This window comes from Cannabis sativa, chromosome 5, assembly GCF_029168945.1.
Source record: "Cannabis sativa cultivar Pink pepper isolate KNU-18-1 chromosome 5, ASM2916894v1, whole genome shotgun sequence".
Taxonomy (NCBI): Eukaryota; Viridiplantae; Streptophyta; class Magnoliopsida; order Rosales; family Cannabaceae; genus Cannabis; species Cannabis sativa.
The window spans coordinates 71,381,119-71,398,953 of NC_083605.1; the positions used below are offsets into that span (position 1 = coordinate 71,381,119).

At 38.5% G+C, this 17,835-nt stretch overlaps 3 protein-coding genes and 1 non-coding gene across 4 annotated transcripts; 1 reads left to right on the forward strand and 3 right to left on the reverse strand.

Moving 5' to 3' along the window:
- Positions 1–339: 339 nt before the first annotated feature.
- Positions 340–3,940, forward strand: LOC115716103 (uncharacterized). Its single transcript, XM_030644824.2, has 3 exons — positions 340–1,704; positions 2,553–2,811; positions 3,242–3,940. Exons 1-3 carry the CDS (start codon positions 617–619, stop codon positions 3,416–3,418), a joined length of 1,524 nt encoding a protein of 507 aa, XP_030500684.1. The 5' UTR covers positions 340–616; the 3' UTR covers positions 3,419–3,940.
- Positions 3,941–4,905: 965 nt separating this feature from the next.
- LOC115716115 (large ribosomal subunit protein eL43) lies at positions 4,906–6,428 on the reverse strand. The gene is made up of 5 exons (XM_030644838.2): positions 6,244–6,428; positions 5,902–5,941; positions 5,446–5,534; positions 5,271–5,353; positions 4,906–5,167 (listed from the first exon to the last, which is right to left on the reverse strand). Exons 1-5 carry the CDS (start codon positions 6,244–6,246, stop codon positions 5,104–5,106), a joined length of 279 nt encoding a protein of 92 aa, XP_030500698.1. The 5' UTR covers positions 6,247–6,428; the 3' UTR covers positions 4,906–5,103.
- A 434-nt stretch (positions 6,429–6,862) lies between these two features.
- On the reverse strand, positions 6,863–17,202 carry LOC133038486 (uncharacterized). Its single transcript, XM_061116653.1, has 3 exons — positions 15,368–17,202; positions 7,444–8,842; positions 6,863–7,348 (listed from the first exon to the last, which is right to left on the reverse strand). The coding sequence occupies exons 1-3, from the start codon at positions 17,200–17,202 to the stop codon at positions 6,863–6,865; spliced, it is 3,720 nt and encodes a 1,239-aa protein (XP_060972636.1).
- On the reverse strand, positions 11,055–11,161 carry LOC133038604 (small nucleolar RNA R71). Its single transcript, XR_009688102.1, has one exon. It is a non-coding gene; the product is annotated as a small nucleolar RNA R71 (small nucleolar RNA).
- Positions 17,203–17,835: the final 633 nt, after the last annotated feature.

Consider the following 17,835-nt stretch of genomic DNA (forward strand, 5'->3'; position numbering starts at 1 on the left):
AAAGGGAAGAAAAAAGAAAGAGGTAGGTTAGGTTTTAGTCTTTACGGTTTTATTATGTTATTTTTTCTAATTTTTAGTACTGTTTGGTAACTTAATTTTCTTCTTTGTTTTAAAAACCTTATTATAGTGTTTTCTAAGCTTATTTTTCAGAAAAAAAAAAAAAAAAACCCTTCAGATGGATGGATCTTACAATAACAAGGAGATATTTTTTTAACATTGAAGTAAATGACAAATCACACTAATAGTATTTTTATGCATTATCACCCATTTGTTTAAAAAGAAAAATAAACAAACAAAGTGGCAAGAACGTAAATAAAAGGAAATATGAGGGTTAGTTATGAAAAGACAACAAAAACCGACCTTTGAATCTGGTTTCGTCCCTACAAGAGAATACAATACAAAACCAGAGATTAAATACCATACCATACCAGTTGAACAAAAATACCAATTCAAACACTCACACACACCAAAATCTTTCTATCTTTCTATCTAAATTTCTTTGGCTATTTTGATTTTTGCAATCCATTAATTAAAATTACTCAAAAAAAACATAAATATATTACAAATATCATCAACTACAAGAACAAGAAGAACAAGAGTGGATTTTGTTATGTAAATGCATCAGAAGAAATCCGAAACTCAGATCAGCAAAGAAAGCAGAGGCATTTCTTCCGATTTCAACCCAACCCCACTTCTTCTTTTCTCTTCTAAACCTCAAAAGCACATCCGAACCCATTACCAAACTCAACAAATTTCTCCATACTTGCTTTCCAAGCAAACCCATCACTCTAAATCACCAAACCCACCATCAAAGCTCATCACAACCCACCATAACCATAACCATAACCATACCCCTTCTCATCTTCTTCATGAACAACCCATCTCACGAAACCCAACAACAAGGCCTATGATGGCGGCCCAGACTCCTTCTTCTTCTTCTTCTTCTTCGCCTTTCTGTTTATGCTGTTCATCGTTTGGGGTAATTCCTTTCGCTACAAGATCACTGGCTTTGAGAATCGTTCGCCATTTCCGTTGTGCCCAATTGCTTCGATTACACTTTCGCTTGCTTATACTCCTTTCTTTGCCTTCACTTTACTTCATCATTTCCAATCCTCGCCGCTCTTTCCTCCTCGATTTTATTTTCCTCCTTGCTTTGTCTGCTGCCCTTTTCGTTTCTCTAAATCTTGCTCTCCCGCGTCTTCTCTCGATTCGATTGTTCCTCACTCGCTCTTTATTGCCAACAAAGTCATTTCCGCCTTCTTGTGGCTCAAACCCACCTCAACCGGTTCTATGGTCAATTGGGTCGAAACCCAAATCGGAGAAGAGGATAAATTCAGGATCTTGGGTCAAAGTATACACTAATGGTGATGTTTACGAAGGTGAGTTTCATAAGGGTAAATGCTCTGGTAGTGGGGTTTACTATTACAACTTGAGTGGGAGATATGAAGGGGATTGGATTGATGAGAAGTATGATGGTTATGGAGTTGAGACTTGGGCTAAAGGTAGTCGTTATAGGGGTCAGTATAGGCAAGGTTTAAGGCATGGAATTGGGGTTTATAGATTCTACACAGGAGATGTTTATGCTGGAGAATGGTCTAATGGGCAGTGTCATGGCTGTGGAGTTCATACTTGTGAGGACGGTAGTAAATACATCGGGGAATTCAAGTGGGGTGTAAAGCATGGACTTGGTCATTATCATTTCAGGTACTTTGTTCATTCTATATAATATGTTGTTTTTTTGTAGTAGCCTAAACCTCATTGATTGATGATGTAATTAAGGCTCAATTCATTGTTGTTGATCGATTGGCTCTGATGAAATTGGGATTGAATTCTCATTTTGGTTATTTTGAGAATTAACAAAAGCTTCTTTCTTTAAGCTCATTTTGGTGTTCTGGTTATACAGCCATAGAAATGGATACTACTTGTTAAGCATATATTAGCTAATGATCTTATTCTGTGTTCACTTCAAGTTATATAGGACTATCTATTCAGCGGCAGTAGAAATAATAATGAGTATGGGAAAACTATATAATGGAAGTGAACTTATTGAAATGGCCGGACAGTATGGGTCAAACTCAGTTCTCTTGCCATGAATTTATTTCTTTCAATCATGAGTTTCTTGTTTTATTTTACTGTAATAATTTCTTACACTATATATTGATATGCATTTATTAATCGTCTATTAGAAGTTGGACATTTGTGTCACATAAAACAGTTATGAAAATACTGTGTCAGCACATCTTATTCAATGCTGTGGAAGTAATTTTCACAAATACAATACATATAAGAAAATTTTGGTATACAGGTGTCAGGTGCATATATTTGTGTATAGCTTTGTATGTCATCACTTTGCTGTTCTTAAATTTGGGAATGCCAATGAATGAAGACTTGTCTTGCATTGAACTAATCAATGCTGCCCAGTGCCCATAACATGAACAAATATGCATCTTTATGTTTTTCTCTCTTTGCTTCTTTCTGATAAAAAGAAAAAGAAGAACAAGAAAAGAACATGCTTTCATGTTTCTGACATAGTTGCATTTATGATAATGCAGAAATGGGGATACATATGCTGGTGAATATTTTGCAGACAAAATGCATGGTTTTGGAGTGTACCAATTCGCAAATGGGCATCGGTATGAAGGTGCCTGGCATGAAGGCCGAAGGCAGGGCCTTGGTATGTACACATTCAGAAACGGTGAAAAACAATCTGGCCATTGGCAAAATGGATTTCTTGATGTTACTAGCATTCAAAATACACATCCCGACTCTCCTCGAACCATCAGTCACGCCAGGGTTCTCAATGCAGTGCAGGTAATTATGATTTGTGATTTTGCAGTGCAAAACTTTTCATCCCCCATGATTCATAACTTAGCTTTACTTTATGGTTTTGGAATTTAAGCTTATGTTTCAGTCACTTCTCATGTATATCACCACAAACTATTAGACATATGCTCCATACTTTGCACTCTAATCAAGTCATTAATCCCTTTAAGTTGTTGCTGAAAATGAAATGCTTTACCCTTGATGGTTTAACTAGATATCATTTATAGCAATATAAACATTCTTTGCTTCCTATTTCTCAAATGGGATACAATAATTCAAGAACATTAACCATGATATAGGGTTCCCGGTCTTGTTATCTTTTCGAAATTATATGTATCTATGCGCTAAAGCTGTTCATATATTATTTTATTTGTTTCAAGGAATGATATCTCCTAACCAAAAGCTTCTTTGTGAACAGGAAGCACAGCGAGCAGCTGAGAGGGCGCAGAACGTTGCAAAAATTGATGAGAGAGTGAGCAGAGCAGTAGCTGCAGCTAATAGAGCTGCAAATGCAGCGAGAGTCGCAGCTGTAAAAGCCGTCCAAAACCAAATGTACTATGATAACGGAGAAGACTCGCCATCCCCATTTGTCTAATTTGAAATCCCCACTCAGAACAGGGTGCCTTTGCTGGATCATTTTGTACTTCAGCATACAAGGCAGTGGAAAGCTCATAGGAAAGCCACATTAATGGTTTCTTTTGTCTTTTTTTTTTTTTTACTTAATTTTAAAATGTGGAGCGACCTGCTTGGAACCCCAATGTTGGTCATTTATTTTGGATGACTTGTTGAGGAGCAGGTGGGTTTCTCTCTGTTTTGTTTCATTTTGACATGAAATCAACAATATATATGTACATATAGTATCATGAGCCAAAGTTTGAAGTTAAGAGCTAAGTTTGCACCAAGTGCCTTTTCATGTAAATGTTCATGTTCTTGAGAGATAATACGGTGCGTTTAAGTGGGTTTGAGGAGGGTAAGGATGAAAGACTTATCTAAATCTAATGCCTTTCCTTTCCTCTCTTTCCCTTCTAACTGTATAGAAGTGTGTATATATAGACATTATCTTGAAGAATATGCTTGTAGTGTTTAATCATTTAATCCCAGTTGGATATTTTATTAGTTTCTTTTGAAATTAGAAGAAAGTTAGGTGAAGAGCTGCTTATAAAATGGGGTCGTAAAGCTTGTGTGGATCCATAAAAAACTATTGGAGACAACGAATATAACACATGGAGATTATTAAGTCATATTGGGTTACAAGGGCGTGTTAAAAATTAACTAAAAAATTATGAAATATCATAGTTAAACAAGTAGAATTTTACAAATTATTATTCTAAAAAATTGCTAAATATTTCACAAAACATCATATTAGGATAAATATGAGTAACAATTTTTGTAATTGTCAAAAATTGTTACGTAAACACATTCTCTTTTCTTCACCCATATTTCACGATAAAATTGTCTCCCAATCATGTTCCAGCTTCCGAAACCTATTTCTGCTGCTCCACTCAATTTGTTTTAAGATCTTAATTAAGCTTCAATCCGGGTTACTTTGTCTTGAAATTTGCATTTGAATTAAATAAATCAAAACCCATTATTTTAAGTTATAAAGCTAAACATCTAATGCTTTAACTTTTCTTTTTTGATCAGAAGAACCAACTTTGTTAATTAGTAAACTCTGCAAAATCCTACCCGGTGTTTAAAAAACAGTGCAACAATAGACCTAGTTTAAATAACAGTAATTTTGAAGGAAATTTTTAATCTGAAAACTAATAAGTGACCCATGGAAGTGAATTTGATATGGATTATGTACTTTTTCACCAACCAAAACAAGTGATTTTCCAACAGACTTCATAAACGATTATAATAATACTCAGTCACCACAGGCAAGGGGTTTTGAAGATGAATGTGTAGAAAACTTAGAAACTGATTTTTCTGCAGAATACTTGAAAACTAAGACTAGAAATCCAAAACAGAACCCAAAAATGAAGAACCACAGGTGGACAAGTAGGAAGGTAAGGCAAGCATGAAAGAACTAGATATTAAATATTAAAAGCATAATTAAGCACAGAATTGAACCAAAAACAATGCACTGAAATTAATAATCTCGATTAAAAGATACTACCAAAAATAATCCATTTTGTCATCCATCAACTTCTGGAACATAAATTAAGGTAAAAATAAGAAAGTGTACTCAAAACTGTTTGAAACTAAATTCTATTGATAGCAAACATGCTAAATAACCCCATGATAATGAGAGCAGTGGCGAGATGGTGGCAACTCAATCTAACTCTCAGTTTGCTCCCTCAGCCTTCTGATGGTACTTCTGACAGTCACGGCACTGGCAGTGCTGTATAAAGAACATGAACAAACAATTAGCAATGTTCCTACAAAGGATAACACAGTAACATTACTATAATCAGATCATTAAACTCTTAGAAAAATATTATTACTTCAAAGTGTAGGCACCGCCTGCTTTCACTTTGCCACAATCCTTGCATCCCCAGATTCCAACGGCCTTCCTCTTCACGGCATACTGTAATGAGAAAAAAAATGATCAAACTAAGCAACTACTCAACCCAATAAGCGACAATGCAAACTTTGAAAAAGGATAGAATATCTCATTACCTTGCCGCAAAACTCGCAGAAGTATTTGCTGTGCTGACTAACTTCCATCTTCTTAATCTGCTTTCGCAGACTGGCACCATAACGGGTACCTGTAATAAAAGAGAGATAACTTTGAGAAACTTATTGGAAACTTAAAAACACAAATTAAATATTAAGAAAACATAAAAAAAGTTCACATTTGTAAGCTAGCTGGATTAGAAAAGAAGGAAAACAAAGCATAATTACAGGATTGTATCGACAAATATCCAATCCAATTAAACAAAGACTTAAACTTAACAACTAATTCCCAGAAATATGAGATCAATTGTGTTCATTACAATCATTTTATTGGGTTAGAAATCATATATACGTACAACTATAACTTAATAAACACAAAAACAACAAAGTACCATAGCATAAACAACTCTACATATGAAATGCATATCTAACGCTTTAGCTTATTCGGATGAAACTTACCATACTTTCCAACGATGCCGGCCTTCTTGGTTCTCTTAGTCTGTAACAAAATTGATAAACAACCATGGAATTAGAAAAACCCCAAACAAAATGTAGCCAATATCTTGCAAATAATACCAAGCATCCAAATCATAATCAGTTCGATAGACCCACTTCATTTGCAGTGAATTCAAAGAGAAACAATAAAAGGCAAAGGTTCATTTGAACATCTTTCAGCGAAGAAAAAGAAAAACAGATCTTAGCAATAGTTATTTATCCAGATAACTTGCGAAACGGAAAGATCAACACAAAAATACATTTCTACAGATAATGAAGAAGAAATAAAGCAAGTAAGAATAATACCATGGTGATAGGGATTGGGTTTTCTCCGGCTCCGAAATAACTGACGCGGCTGGTCCTGGTGGTCTTATAATGGCTGAAACCCTAGCTCCATTGTTTTGGTTCTTATATACCCTGAAACAGATATAACTGGGCCGGGTTCGTGATTGGGCTGATTATGTTCGGCCCATTGTTAAAGCGACCCAACTATGTCAGTTTTTACCACAGTGAGTCAAACAGTGTATATTTGCAAAGAGGGCAAAAATATGTACATATAATTAGTTTTTTTTTTAATTAAGTAATATTAAGTGTAATGTAATGTATATTTATTTATTTTTTTAATTAAGTAATGTATTTTTTTTTATAATTTTTGAAGTATAATTTATAATTTGATTTTTAAGAATTTTTTTTAGTTGTTGCAGCAATATTATTATTAAATATATATAACAATACTATAAAATTAATAAAAAATATTTTATTAAGTAATAGTATATTCTATTAAAGTTAACGTAAAAAGCTAAAAATCACCGTGAAACTAAAAATTTTATTACATAGTCACATTTTATATAGAATAAATACATATTATTTTTGAATATCTTTTTTTGAAGAAAAGCGAAGCAATATATATTAATGATGAAAACAGTTAGACCTCGCGGTCATTACATAATAGGTCGACCGGTATTGAAGAAACCGGAATAACACCAAATGTCTTGTGGGTGAACGCCCACTTGGCCACGTTATGGGCCGCAAAATTACAGGTTCGGCTAACATAAGAAAAAACACAACTAGAAAATAAAGGAGAAGATCTATTACAAAAGGAGATGTAGTTCTCAAGCGCCCATTGAGACTCCTTCCCAGTAAGAGCATTGATCACCACACTCGAATCATTCTCCACAATAATAAAATTAGCCTTAAGATCCAAAGCTGTTTCAACCGCCAAGCAGCAAGCTGCTGCTTCGCCACACAACACATCAACGAAGTCTAGCCTGGCCGTTGTAATCCGAAGAACCCTGCCAAGATGATCCCTGGCCACCACAGCTGAACACATGCTATCCAGCCCCACTTTGATATCACAATTAAGCTTGATCCACTCCGGTGGGGGGGCCTCCAGTCCAGCAACGGGGAGGGACTGGGAGGAGGAAAAATGGTAGTATGCATATCTTTAAAAGAGTGACAAATAGAATCAATACATCTGCTAACATCAACTGGACTATTATTGTGAACCTTATCATTACGTATCCTCCAGATGGTGTCAACAGTGATCGAAGCATAGAGAAAAACATCATCCGCATTTACCCCCTTGTGCTTAAGGTCCCAAATGAATTTTACCCAGTCCCAAGGTTGAATACCAGTATTACAGACTGGATAAATACCCCAGGGGGAAGATCGCCAAAGGTGGAAAGCCACCTCACAAGAGAGGAATAAGTGTTCAAAAGTTTCTTCCCCCCTCCCGCATAGAGGACAACTAGAATCTTCAATAGAGAATCTTTTATTAATCTCAGCCCGAATAGGAAGGGCTTTGGACAAAATACACCACCAAAGCATCTTATGTCTCTCAAGAACCTTACTATTCCAGAGTTTGTTCCAGAGAGAAGGAGCAACCTCACACGGAGGCGCTCTCTCCAAAGCCTGGGTTAGGTAAGCGGACTTGCAGGAGAACTTGCCATTCCGTTCCAGAGTCCAAACCCACCTATCCCTACCTTGACCAGAGGGATGACCCCCTTTTAAAATAGCAGTAACCGTTTCTTGATTAAACAGAGCATTAAGTTTAGTAATGTCCCAGCCCCCATTGGGGAGTAAAAGATCAGCCACCTTAGAGTCCTCGTTACCATACGAAACAACTGGCTTCGGGGAAAAATCTTTACCATGTGGTATCCAAGGGTCCCTCCAAACGCTAGTATCTTGACCATCACCAACCAGTTTACAGGCACCCTTCCTCAGTACCACATTCGCTCGGATCACATTTTTCCAAAACCACGAATCCGAGCTCTTATATTTATGACTCAAGAGATCCTTCCCTTTTAGATATTTTGCTTGCAAAATCCGACAACAAAGAGAATTGCACCCGTTCAACAAGTTCCATCCCCATTTCGCCAGGAACGCCAAGTTCATCTCTCTTGTCTTCCTAAATCCAAGACCTCCATGGGACTTCGGGAGACAGAGCTTATCCCAAGCTCTTAAGTGCACACCATGGTTTCCTTTGTCAAAACCCCACCAGAAATCTCTCACCATCCCATCAATTTTGCTAACCAGACGGTTGGATAATTTGGTGGTTTGCATTGCGTACATCGGCATTGAAAGACCTACTGATTTGATCAGGGTAGCACGCCCAGCCTTAGAAAGGGTTTTCGCCTTCCAGCCTTGTAACTTAGAAGTGAGGTTCTCAATAATGAAGTTAAAGTCAGCATCCTTTTGCTTAGACCGGAATAACGGAAGCCCTAAATATTTAATATAGCCTACCGGAGACCCAATACCAAGAGTTTCCTTAATCACTCTTTTCATACTCGGGGGAGTGTTTTTGCTGAAAAAGATTGTTGTTTTAAGCCTATTAACTTGTTGTCCCGACCAAGCACAAAATTGTTCAAGGCAATGCCAAACGCCTTTAGCCTCCCTCACATTGGCCCTACCCACAAGGATTAAGTCATCCGCAAAGAATATGTGCGATAGGACCGGGCCCCCCTGCTAAGTCGTATACCAAGAATCTCACCCGTATCTAGAGCATTCAATAGCAGCCTTGAAAGAACCTCGGCTGCCCAAATAAAGAGATAGGGGGAGAGAGGGTCTCCCTGGCGGAGACCACAGGTCGGCTTAATCGACCCAACCTTGCCTCCATTCAGACAAATGTTGAGAGTGGTGGTGGATAGTGTTAGGCTATTTTTAGCCTATGTTTTGGATCCAATTTATGTGCGTTTTTAGCTGTGTTGGGACGGAATTACGCTTGTTTTCTATGTTTTCAGGTTCTTTGGAATAAAAGAGGTCTCGGGTGCAGAAATTCATTAAAAGACGTCTTTGGCCGAAGAAAACTCAATTTTTGAGTTTTTGTGCATATCTGGCCGCGGCTAAACACAACTTGGCCGCGGCTAGATCTCGAGAATTCAGAAGCATCAGTCGCCGCGGCGATGAAGAGGCTCGCCGCGGCGAGTTACGAGATACAGAGAGAGCCTAAATTTGGCAATTTCTCGCCGCGGCGAGAGGAAGCTTGGCCGCGGCGAGATCCCGTACGGACCAGGGGCATTTTCGTCCATCGAACCCTAAATTTCAATTATAAATAGAAAACTGCGATTGAAAGTCAGGGAGAGGCGATTTGGAACCCTAAAACACAGTTGAGAGCGGCAGGAAGAGCATAGAGATTCAAGTGAAGATCCAGAATTCATCCACCAACAGTTCTTTTCTTTATTCCTCTTTAATTTATTTATGTTGAATATTGCTATAGGAATGGTTATGGATTTATTTCTGAACTAAATTTCCCATTTAGGGAGGATGATGATTGTTGTTTAATGTTTTGCCTAGTTAATGTTTAATTACCATTCCTCAATTCTTGTGTGTGAAATTATCTTAGTTTGTTCTTAATTTCATGTTTAAGATTGATCACCTTGTGCATGCTCTATGATCTCAATTCAAAATCTGAAAAGTGAGAATTGAGAATGCTAAAATTAAGATAATCAATGTTCTATGTGAAACGAAAGTATTCACATGACTTATGTGACGAGTAGATTATTACTTAATGCTGATTTCATGTTAGTTTAATTAAGGAATTAATTAGATAACATGTGATTTAGAATCTAGAAGATCTGAAAGGAGCTAGGTTATTTCATAATCTGTCATTCACTTCAAGAATAGGATAGTAATTAAGCATTAACGATTTGGGTAAACAACAACAGGATTCTCCTCCCTATTGTCTCATCTTGCTCAACTTTCAATTGTGTTATTAAGTTTTCTGAATTACTTTCATACTTTACTATTTTTAAATCATAATTACTTTTGATCTGCCAGATAGAATTATAAGTATAGTTTAGTGGTATTTAATCCAATTCCCTGTGGGATCGACCTCACCTGTGTGAGATTTACTACTTGATTGCGTATACTTGCGTAGTGTTTAAAATTATAGCAACAAGTTTTTTGGCGCCGTTGCCGGGGAATTGTTAAAGATTAATATTACATAAAATTATACTAACTTCTACTTTGGTATATTTTCTCTTGCTGATTTTTCTAACCTTTTTCTTGCAATAATTTCTTAATCTATTTCAGGAATCCTAAGTGCATGCGCCGTCAAGGACAAACAGTCATATTACCAGTTGATCCTGAAATCGAGAAAACTTGCAGGAGGAATCGAAAGAACAAGAGGCAAGAAAGAGTTTCGAATCGCCGAAACATCAGAAATCATGGCTGCCAATTTGAACAATAATGCTGGAAACAATGGGGGTAATAACGGTAATAATGGAGGTGCCGTGGAAGATCAAGCTAATGGCCGTAGCTTGAGAGATTACATTCTCCCTACTCTGACGGGAGTGCAGTCATGTATCAGGCCACCGGCAGTGGATGCAAACAATTTCGAGATTAAGCCTGCCATACTACAAATGGTGCGATCTTCGATCCGCTTTGGTGGACTCCCTTCTGAAGACCCCAATCTGCATCTATCGAACTTCATGGAGTTATGTCAGACCTTCAAAGTTAATGGGGTTAGTGATGACGCCATCCGTTTGAGACTGTTTCCATTCTCACTGAGAGAGCGAGCCAAGAGTTGGTTGATCTCCTTGCCACCAAATTCTATAGCAACATGGACAGACTTAGCAACAAAATTTTTGTCAAAGTTCTTTCCTCCAGCAAAGTCGGCCAAGTTGCGAGGTGAAATCAACAACTTCTGTCAGCAAGATAATGAATCTCTCCATGAGGCTTGGGAGAGGTTTAAAGATCTAATCAGAAAATGCCCTCATCATGGCATAGAGAAGTGGATGCTGGTTCACAATTTCTACAACGGGTTGGTTGGTAACACTAGAACTCTGATAGATGCAGCAGCTGGTGGAGCTTTTATGAGAAAGAGTGCTAATGAGGCTTACGATCTATTGGAGGAGATGGCTCTAAATAATCGGCGATGGCCAACCGAAAGGAGTCAAACTAAGAAAGTAGGCTGGTGTCTTTGAGGTTGATGCCATCACAAAGTTGACGGCTCGAGTTGAGGCCTTGACAAAGGCCGATTGCGGGGCAAGCTAAACAAGCCCAAGTTATTTGTGAGATATGTGGAGGCAACCATCACTTTTCGAGTGTCGAGCGGATGTGGATAATTTGCCAATGGATCAAGCAAAAGCCATTGGGAACTACTCCCAAAATAATAATTATGGGCACAACCAACAGGGGTTCTACCAGCAGAGAAATCAGCCCCAACAAAACCAACAACAAAGTCCTAGTGGAGGCTCCAATATCCAAGCTGATTTATTGCTCCAATTCATGATGGAGACTAGAGCCTCTATTAAAACTCTAGAAACTCAAATGGAACAATTGTCTACTCAAGTGGCAATCCAAGCTCAAGGAAATTCACCTAGCACTAGTGAGGCAAAAGGAAAAGAGCAATGTAAAGCAATTTCCTTGAGGAGTGGAAAGAGTTATGAAGGACCTAGTGGCAAGCAACCAGTTGAAGATGGGGTTCAGGATCAACAGGCACAGACACCGGCACCAAAGGAAAAGAAGGCTACTGATAGCCACGCACCACCACAAGTCTCCACCAATCAGTATTGATCATCATGTGAAGATACCTTATCCTCGGAGACTCCGAAAGACCAATCTAGACAAGCGAGTTTACAAAATTTCTAGAGGTTTTCAAAAGACTACACATCAACATTCCTTTTCTTTGAAGCCTTGGAACAAATGCCCCGTTATGTGAAGTTCATGAAGGAGATATTGTCTAAGAAGAGAAAAATGGAGGACTATGAAACAGTGGCATTAACTGAGGAGTGTAGCGCCATTTTGCAAAAGAAACTACCGCCCAAGCTTAAAGATCCGGTAGTTTCAATATTCCATGATCTATAGGGGGTTCGGTGGAAACTAAAGCTCTATGTGATCTGGGAGCAAGCATTAATCTAATGCCGTTGTCTGTCTTCAAAAGGCTAGGATTGGGAAAAGCAAAGCCCACAACAGTGACTCTACAACTAGCGGATCGTTCTCTAACTCATCCTCGTGGCATAATTGAAGATGTACTGGTGAAGGTTGGTAAGTTTATCTTCCCTGCTGATTTCTTAATTCTTGATATGGAGGAAGATTCAACTATTCCCATTATTTTGGGAAGACCATTCTTGGCCACGGGTCGAGCATTAATAGATGTTCAAAAGGGGGAGTTAAAGTTGCGAGTCCAAGATGAAGAGGTCAATTTTAATGTTTTTGCCCCAACTGACATTCCTACCTGTTGCAAGATTGAGGTGGTGAAGGGTTCTTTTGTTAAAACTGATAAGAAGAAAGCAAAGCCTAAAGAGCGACTTCGAACGATTCAGCGTCGTTGGAAAAGATTGATGTGTGGTAGTTCTGAAGGTGAGCTTACTCTTGTGCAAAACTCTGAAATCAACACTATTGGTGGTAAATTTTCTTCATTTAGTGCGAGGGCTCTTTTGAATGCAAAAGGTGGACTTGATCCCTTCTGATGGGGCTCAGGTAAGTTTCTCTCACCCTGGTTTATTTTCACACATTGGGGACAATGTGCATTTTAGTTTGGGGGGGGAGACTTAAATTTTTCAGTTTATTTGTTTTAGTTTAGTTTGTTTTAGTTTTTTTTAGTCTTGCGTGATAGCTAAATTGAAAGATGGATTGAATTGTTGTTATTCACTTGTGCAATGGATTGAAACATAACTGTGTGCTTGACCTGCAACTGTTTGAATTAAATTGGATGTGTGCTAGGAAGTGATTCATGTAGATTTAAAACATTTGCTATTCTCACATATCACCTCTGTTCTATTTGGTTTGTGGAATGATTGATTGTACATGAAATAGAATTTGTTTGACATACTCTCTTGAAGCGAAATCCTTGATGATTTTTGTTTGGAAAGTGATTTAGGCAAGTTTTCTTTGGAACGATTGAGCCTTTCAAGCCTACCTAGAAATTTTTACCATAGTATACACGAAGTTGAGCCTTAGCCTGTTTTAAAATTTTTTTTCCACCACTTAACTGAGCTGAATTCGTTATCTTAACCTCTTTTCACCCTGAACATACCTTATTATGCCATGAGCCTTGAAGCAAGTTTGGGGGGGGATAAGTGCTGTAAGTGGAAAAATAAAGTGTAGGAATGAGAGATTGTGAAAAAAAAAGAGGAATAATATTGTGTGTTGTGCCTATGAAAAAAAAAAAAAATAAGAAAAAAATGTATTCTTGAAGAAAAAAAAGTTAAGAAAATTATGAGGTTCACACATAAGAAAAAAATTGCAATCTCTTATTTCTGTTTTTGGGATATATGGAAAGAAAGCAAAATAAATGTCTAGGCTTGTTTGGTATAATTGTGCTTATGGTATAGTATAGCCTAAATGACTTCTCACCTACCCATGTACCTAAGCCATGTGATTTTAACCGAAAAGACCTATTGATTCCAGATAGAAATTTGTCAACATTAGTGGAGAGAGGTATGTCATTCAAACTTATTGATCATGTGTTAGTGGGATGTTGGAAAGTTAGAACAGTTGTGATATTGATGGAAATTGCGATGCTTTATGTTTGTATGAATTACTTACTTGTAAAAGGCACATTCAACTTAGTTCTTAGAGTTGGCAAGTTGAAATTCTGGTTATTGATGGATTGAAGTTGTGCAGGTGGTGGTAACAATTAAATTGTTGGAAAGTTCAGCTATCATTGTCAGTTTTCTTAGTTTAGTCTTAGTTTACTCGGGGACGAGTAAAGAGTCAGTTTGGGGGAGTTTGTTAGGCTATTTTTAGCCTATGTTTTGGATCCAATTTATGTGCGTTTTTAGCTGTGTTGGGACGGAATTACGCTTGTTTTCTATGTTTTCAGGTTCTTTGGAATAAAAGAGGTCTCGGGTGCAGAAATTCATTAAAAGACGTGCTGAGCCGAAGAAAACTCAATTTTTGAGTTTTTGTGCATATCTGGCCGCGGCTAAACACAACTTGGCCGCGGCTAGATCTCGAGAATTCAGAAGCATCGATCGCCGCGGCGATGAAGAGGCTCGCGCGGCGAGTTACGAGATACGAGAGAGAGCCTAAATTTGGCAATTTCTCGCCGCGGCGAGAGGAAGCTTGGCCGCGGCGAGATCCGTACGGACCAGGGGCATTTTCGTCCATCGAACCCTAAATTTCAATTATAAATAGAAAACTGCGATTGTAAGTCAGGGAGAGGCGATTTGGAACCCTAAAACACAGTTGAGAGCGGCAGGAAGAGCATAGAGATTCAAGTGAAGATCCAGAATTCATCCACCAACAGTTCTTTTCTTTATTCCTCTTTAATTTATTTATGTTGAATATTGCTATAAGAATGGTTATGGATTTATTTCTGAACTAAATTTCCCATTTAGGGAGGATGATGATTGTTGTTTAATGTTTTGCCTAGTTAATGTTTAATTACCATTCCTCAATTCTTGTGTGTGAAATTATCTTAGTTTGTTCTTAATTTCATGTTTAAGATTGATCACCTTGTGCATGCTCTATGATCTCAATTCAAAATCTGAAAAGTGAGAATTGAGAATGCTAAAATTAAGATAATCAATGTTCTATGTGAAACGAAAGTATTCACATGACTTATGTGACGAGTAGATTATTACTTAATGCTGATTTCATGTTAGTTTAATTAAGGAATTAATTAGATAACATGTGATTTAGAATCTAGAAGATCTGAAAGGAGCTAGGTTATTTCATAATCTGTCATTCACTTCAAGAATAGGATAGTAATTAAGCATTAACGATTTGGGTAAACAACAACAGGATTCTCCTCCCTATTGTCTCATCTTGCTCAACTTTCAATTGTGTTATTAAGTTTTCTGAATTACTTTCATACTTTACTATTTTTAAATCATAATTACTTTTGATCTGCCAGATAGAATTATAAGTATAGTTTAGTGGTATTTAATCCAATTCCCTGTGGGATCGACCTCACCTGTGTGAGATTTACTACTTGATTGCGTATACTTGCGTAGTGTTTAAAATTATAGCAACAGATAGACACTGTGATATCCACCGCCGAAACTGTAGAGGAATCCCATAGCAAGAGAGGACATGGTCAATAAATCTCCAGCTCAGCCGATCGTACGCTTTTACCAGATCAATTTTTATAGCAAAAAATCCCTCCTTGCCCTTCTTTCTATTAAACGAGTGGATTATCTCTTGCACAATAACATTGTTGTCCTGAATAGTCCTTCCAGGCACAAACGCGGCTTGGGTAGGGCAAATGATTGTCGGCAGAAGAGGTTTAATTCTGTTTGCAATGATCTTGGATATGACCTTATAAAGCACATTGCAGAGGGAGATAGGGCGGAAGTGATTAGTACGGGTTGGGTTAGGGACTTTTGGGATTAGAACAATATTCGTAGTGTTGATACCCCTATGCATATTACCAGTGACAAAGAAGTCAGAAACCGCCTTGCAAAAGTCTTCCCCGACCGTCTCCCAATAATGTTTGAAGAATAGTACAGACATCCCGTCTGGACCAGGAGCTTTATGGTTACCCATTTCAAATAGGGTACGCTTAATCTCATCCTGAGAAGGGCAAATAACTAGTTCCTCCTTTTCCTCTTCCTGAATCCGTTCTTGGAAAAACTGGCTACAGTTGAAACCCTGGCCAACATCTGACCCATTAAATATTCCCGTGAAGAAGTTCACAAATTCACGACCGATTGATTCTCTGTCCGAAATCCAAACACCCTCATTGTTTAAAATGCTTTCAATAGCATTTCTCCTATGGCGAATAGTAGCCGAGAGAAAAAAGAACTTAGAGCACTTGTCTCCCTCCTTAATCCACGAAATCCTTGCCCTCTGCTTCCAGTACATATCTTTCCTTTCAAGGGCATCATTAAGAGATCGACGGATCGATCTTTCAGTGGTCCAATCACGGGAGCCCGCAGGTAAGCTCTGAACCCAGTTAAGCTTATTTTCAAGTTCTTTAATGACTGTGTCCATCTTGCCATATTGAGTTCTATTCCAATGCAAAAGAGCGACCCTAGTAGCACCCACCCTCCTAAAAGCGCGGGCAGGGGCCCAAGAGTGGAAGACTGAATTCCAGGCCTGGTCAACCACCAAGTTACTTCGATTGTCTCTTGTCCACCCTTCTTCAAACTTGAAACCTCTTTTAACCTTCCCTTCCATACCATTAGTCATTAGGCATAAAGGTCTATGATCTGAGTTGCACGTCTGAGAGGAGCAGAGAACAGTTTTGGGAAACAGATTGAGCCAGGCAGCATTAACAATTCCTTTATCTAGGGCAGACTTCACATGGCTCCTACCAGCCCTGTGATTATCCCACGTCAACTGATCACCCTGAATGAGCAAGTTAATCAGACCTCGAGACTCAACGAGGCTGGAAATGAATGGTATGAATTGGTCCGTCCCTGAGGAACCTTGTCGTTCCGAATGACTCAACACGAAATTAGTATCCCCCAGAATTAACCAAGGGCCGCCAAACTTATCTCCCAACTTCATGATATCCAGCCAAAATTGTTTCTTCGCATGGAAATAGGGGGGACCATACACATAGGATAAAAGCCAGGGATGGGACGGGGGGTCCGAGTAAACAATTCCTGAAATATGATTTCGAGAGCAAGCAATACATTCAAAGCTAAAACCATACTTCCAGAGCAAAATAATACCACCAGCAGTTCCAACAGGCGGCACAAAGATGTTAAAGTAAAAATGCATTGATTTAAGTAAACGTACCAGGGGAGCCGCGTCAACTTTTAGTTCAGTGAGAAAGACAAAATCCGGAGACCGCGCTCTGATAAGGGACTTTAGTTCACGAACTGTAGAGGTCTGCCCTAACCCTCTACAGTTCCAAGCAATACCTCTCATGGCTCCTGTGGAGGAGAGACCTCATTCTCCTCCACAGGGGTACAAAAGTGGACCGATTCGCTAGAATCAGCATCATCAATCAGAAATGAGCCAATCAACGGGTTCTTCAAAATACCTTCAGGGCAAAACAACAAACAGGAAGTGCCCTCAGAAGGATCCTCCACACCAATCTTATCCGCCTTCTTATTTTCCTCAGTATCCCACGGGAAATCCCTGACAACTCTCGGGTGCCGACGAATAATGTTATGGGGTCTAGAGCAAAGAGAGGCAGAAGACTCAAAAAATTTCTGTTTTTTGAAAGGAGTAGTTCTCTCATTTGTTTCTGACGAAGGCTTGATACCAATGTCTCCTCCCAATAATTTGATCTCATATAATTCAAAATTCTCAAACTGTTTAAGCTCACGCAACAAAGTCTCCTGAGCTTGAAAGAAAGAAGTAAGAGCTTTCTTTTCATCCAATCCCGACATCACATCTTGGCCCTCAACCAATTCCTTAGAAAGACCATCGGGTCCCAAAGCCTCAAGAGACACGTGGCCCACTTGGGTGTAATTAGGAAACCCACTTATCCTATTAAAATTACCTCCCATTTGAATAGGCCCACGGTCAGGAATTTGTTGCCCACCAATGATCATC

Excerpts from the sequence above, each read along its gene's own strand:
- LOC115716115 (XM_030644838.2), bottom strand. Across the intron at positions 5,535-5,901 it reads CGGCATCGTTGGAAAGTATG|GTACCCGTTATGGTGCCAGT; the intron begins GTAAGTTTCATC and ends CTTTTATTACAG. Across the intron at positions 5,354-5,445 it reads TCTGCGAGTTTTGCGGCAAG|TATGCCGTGAAGAGGAAGGC; the intron begins GTAATGAGATAT and ends TTCTCATTACAG.
- LOC133038486 (XM_061116653.1), bottom strand. The coding sequence starts at position 17,202 with ATGAGAGGTATTGCTTGGAACTGTAGAGGGTTAGGGCAGACCTCTACA. Across the intron at positions 8,843-15,367 it reads TTTCGGCGGTGGATATCACA|GGCCAATGTGAGGGAGGCTA; the intron begins GTGTCTATCTGT and ends CCTTGTGGGTAG. Across the intron at positions 7,349-7,443 it reads GGAGGATACGTAATGATAAG|TCCCTCCCCGTTGCTGGACT; the intron begins GTTCACAATAAT and ends TCCTCCTCCCAG.
- LOC115716103 (XM_030644824.2), top strand. The coding sequence starts at position 617 with ATGCATCAGAAGAAATCCGAAACTCAGATCAGCAAAGAAAGCAGAGGC. Across the intron at positions 1,705-2,552 it reads CTTGGTCATTATCATTTCAG|AAATGGGGATACATATGCTG; the intron begins GTACTTTGTTCA and ends ATGATAATGCAG. Across the intron at positions 2,812-3,241 it reads GGGTTCTCAATGCAGTGCAG|GAAGCACAGCGAGCAGCTGA; the intron begins GTAATTATGATT and ends CTTTGTGAACAG.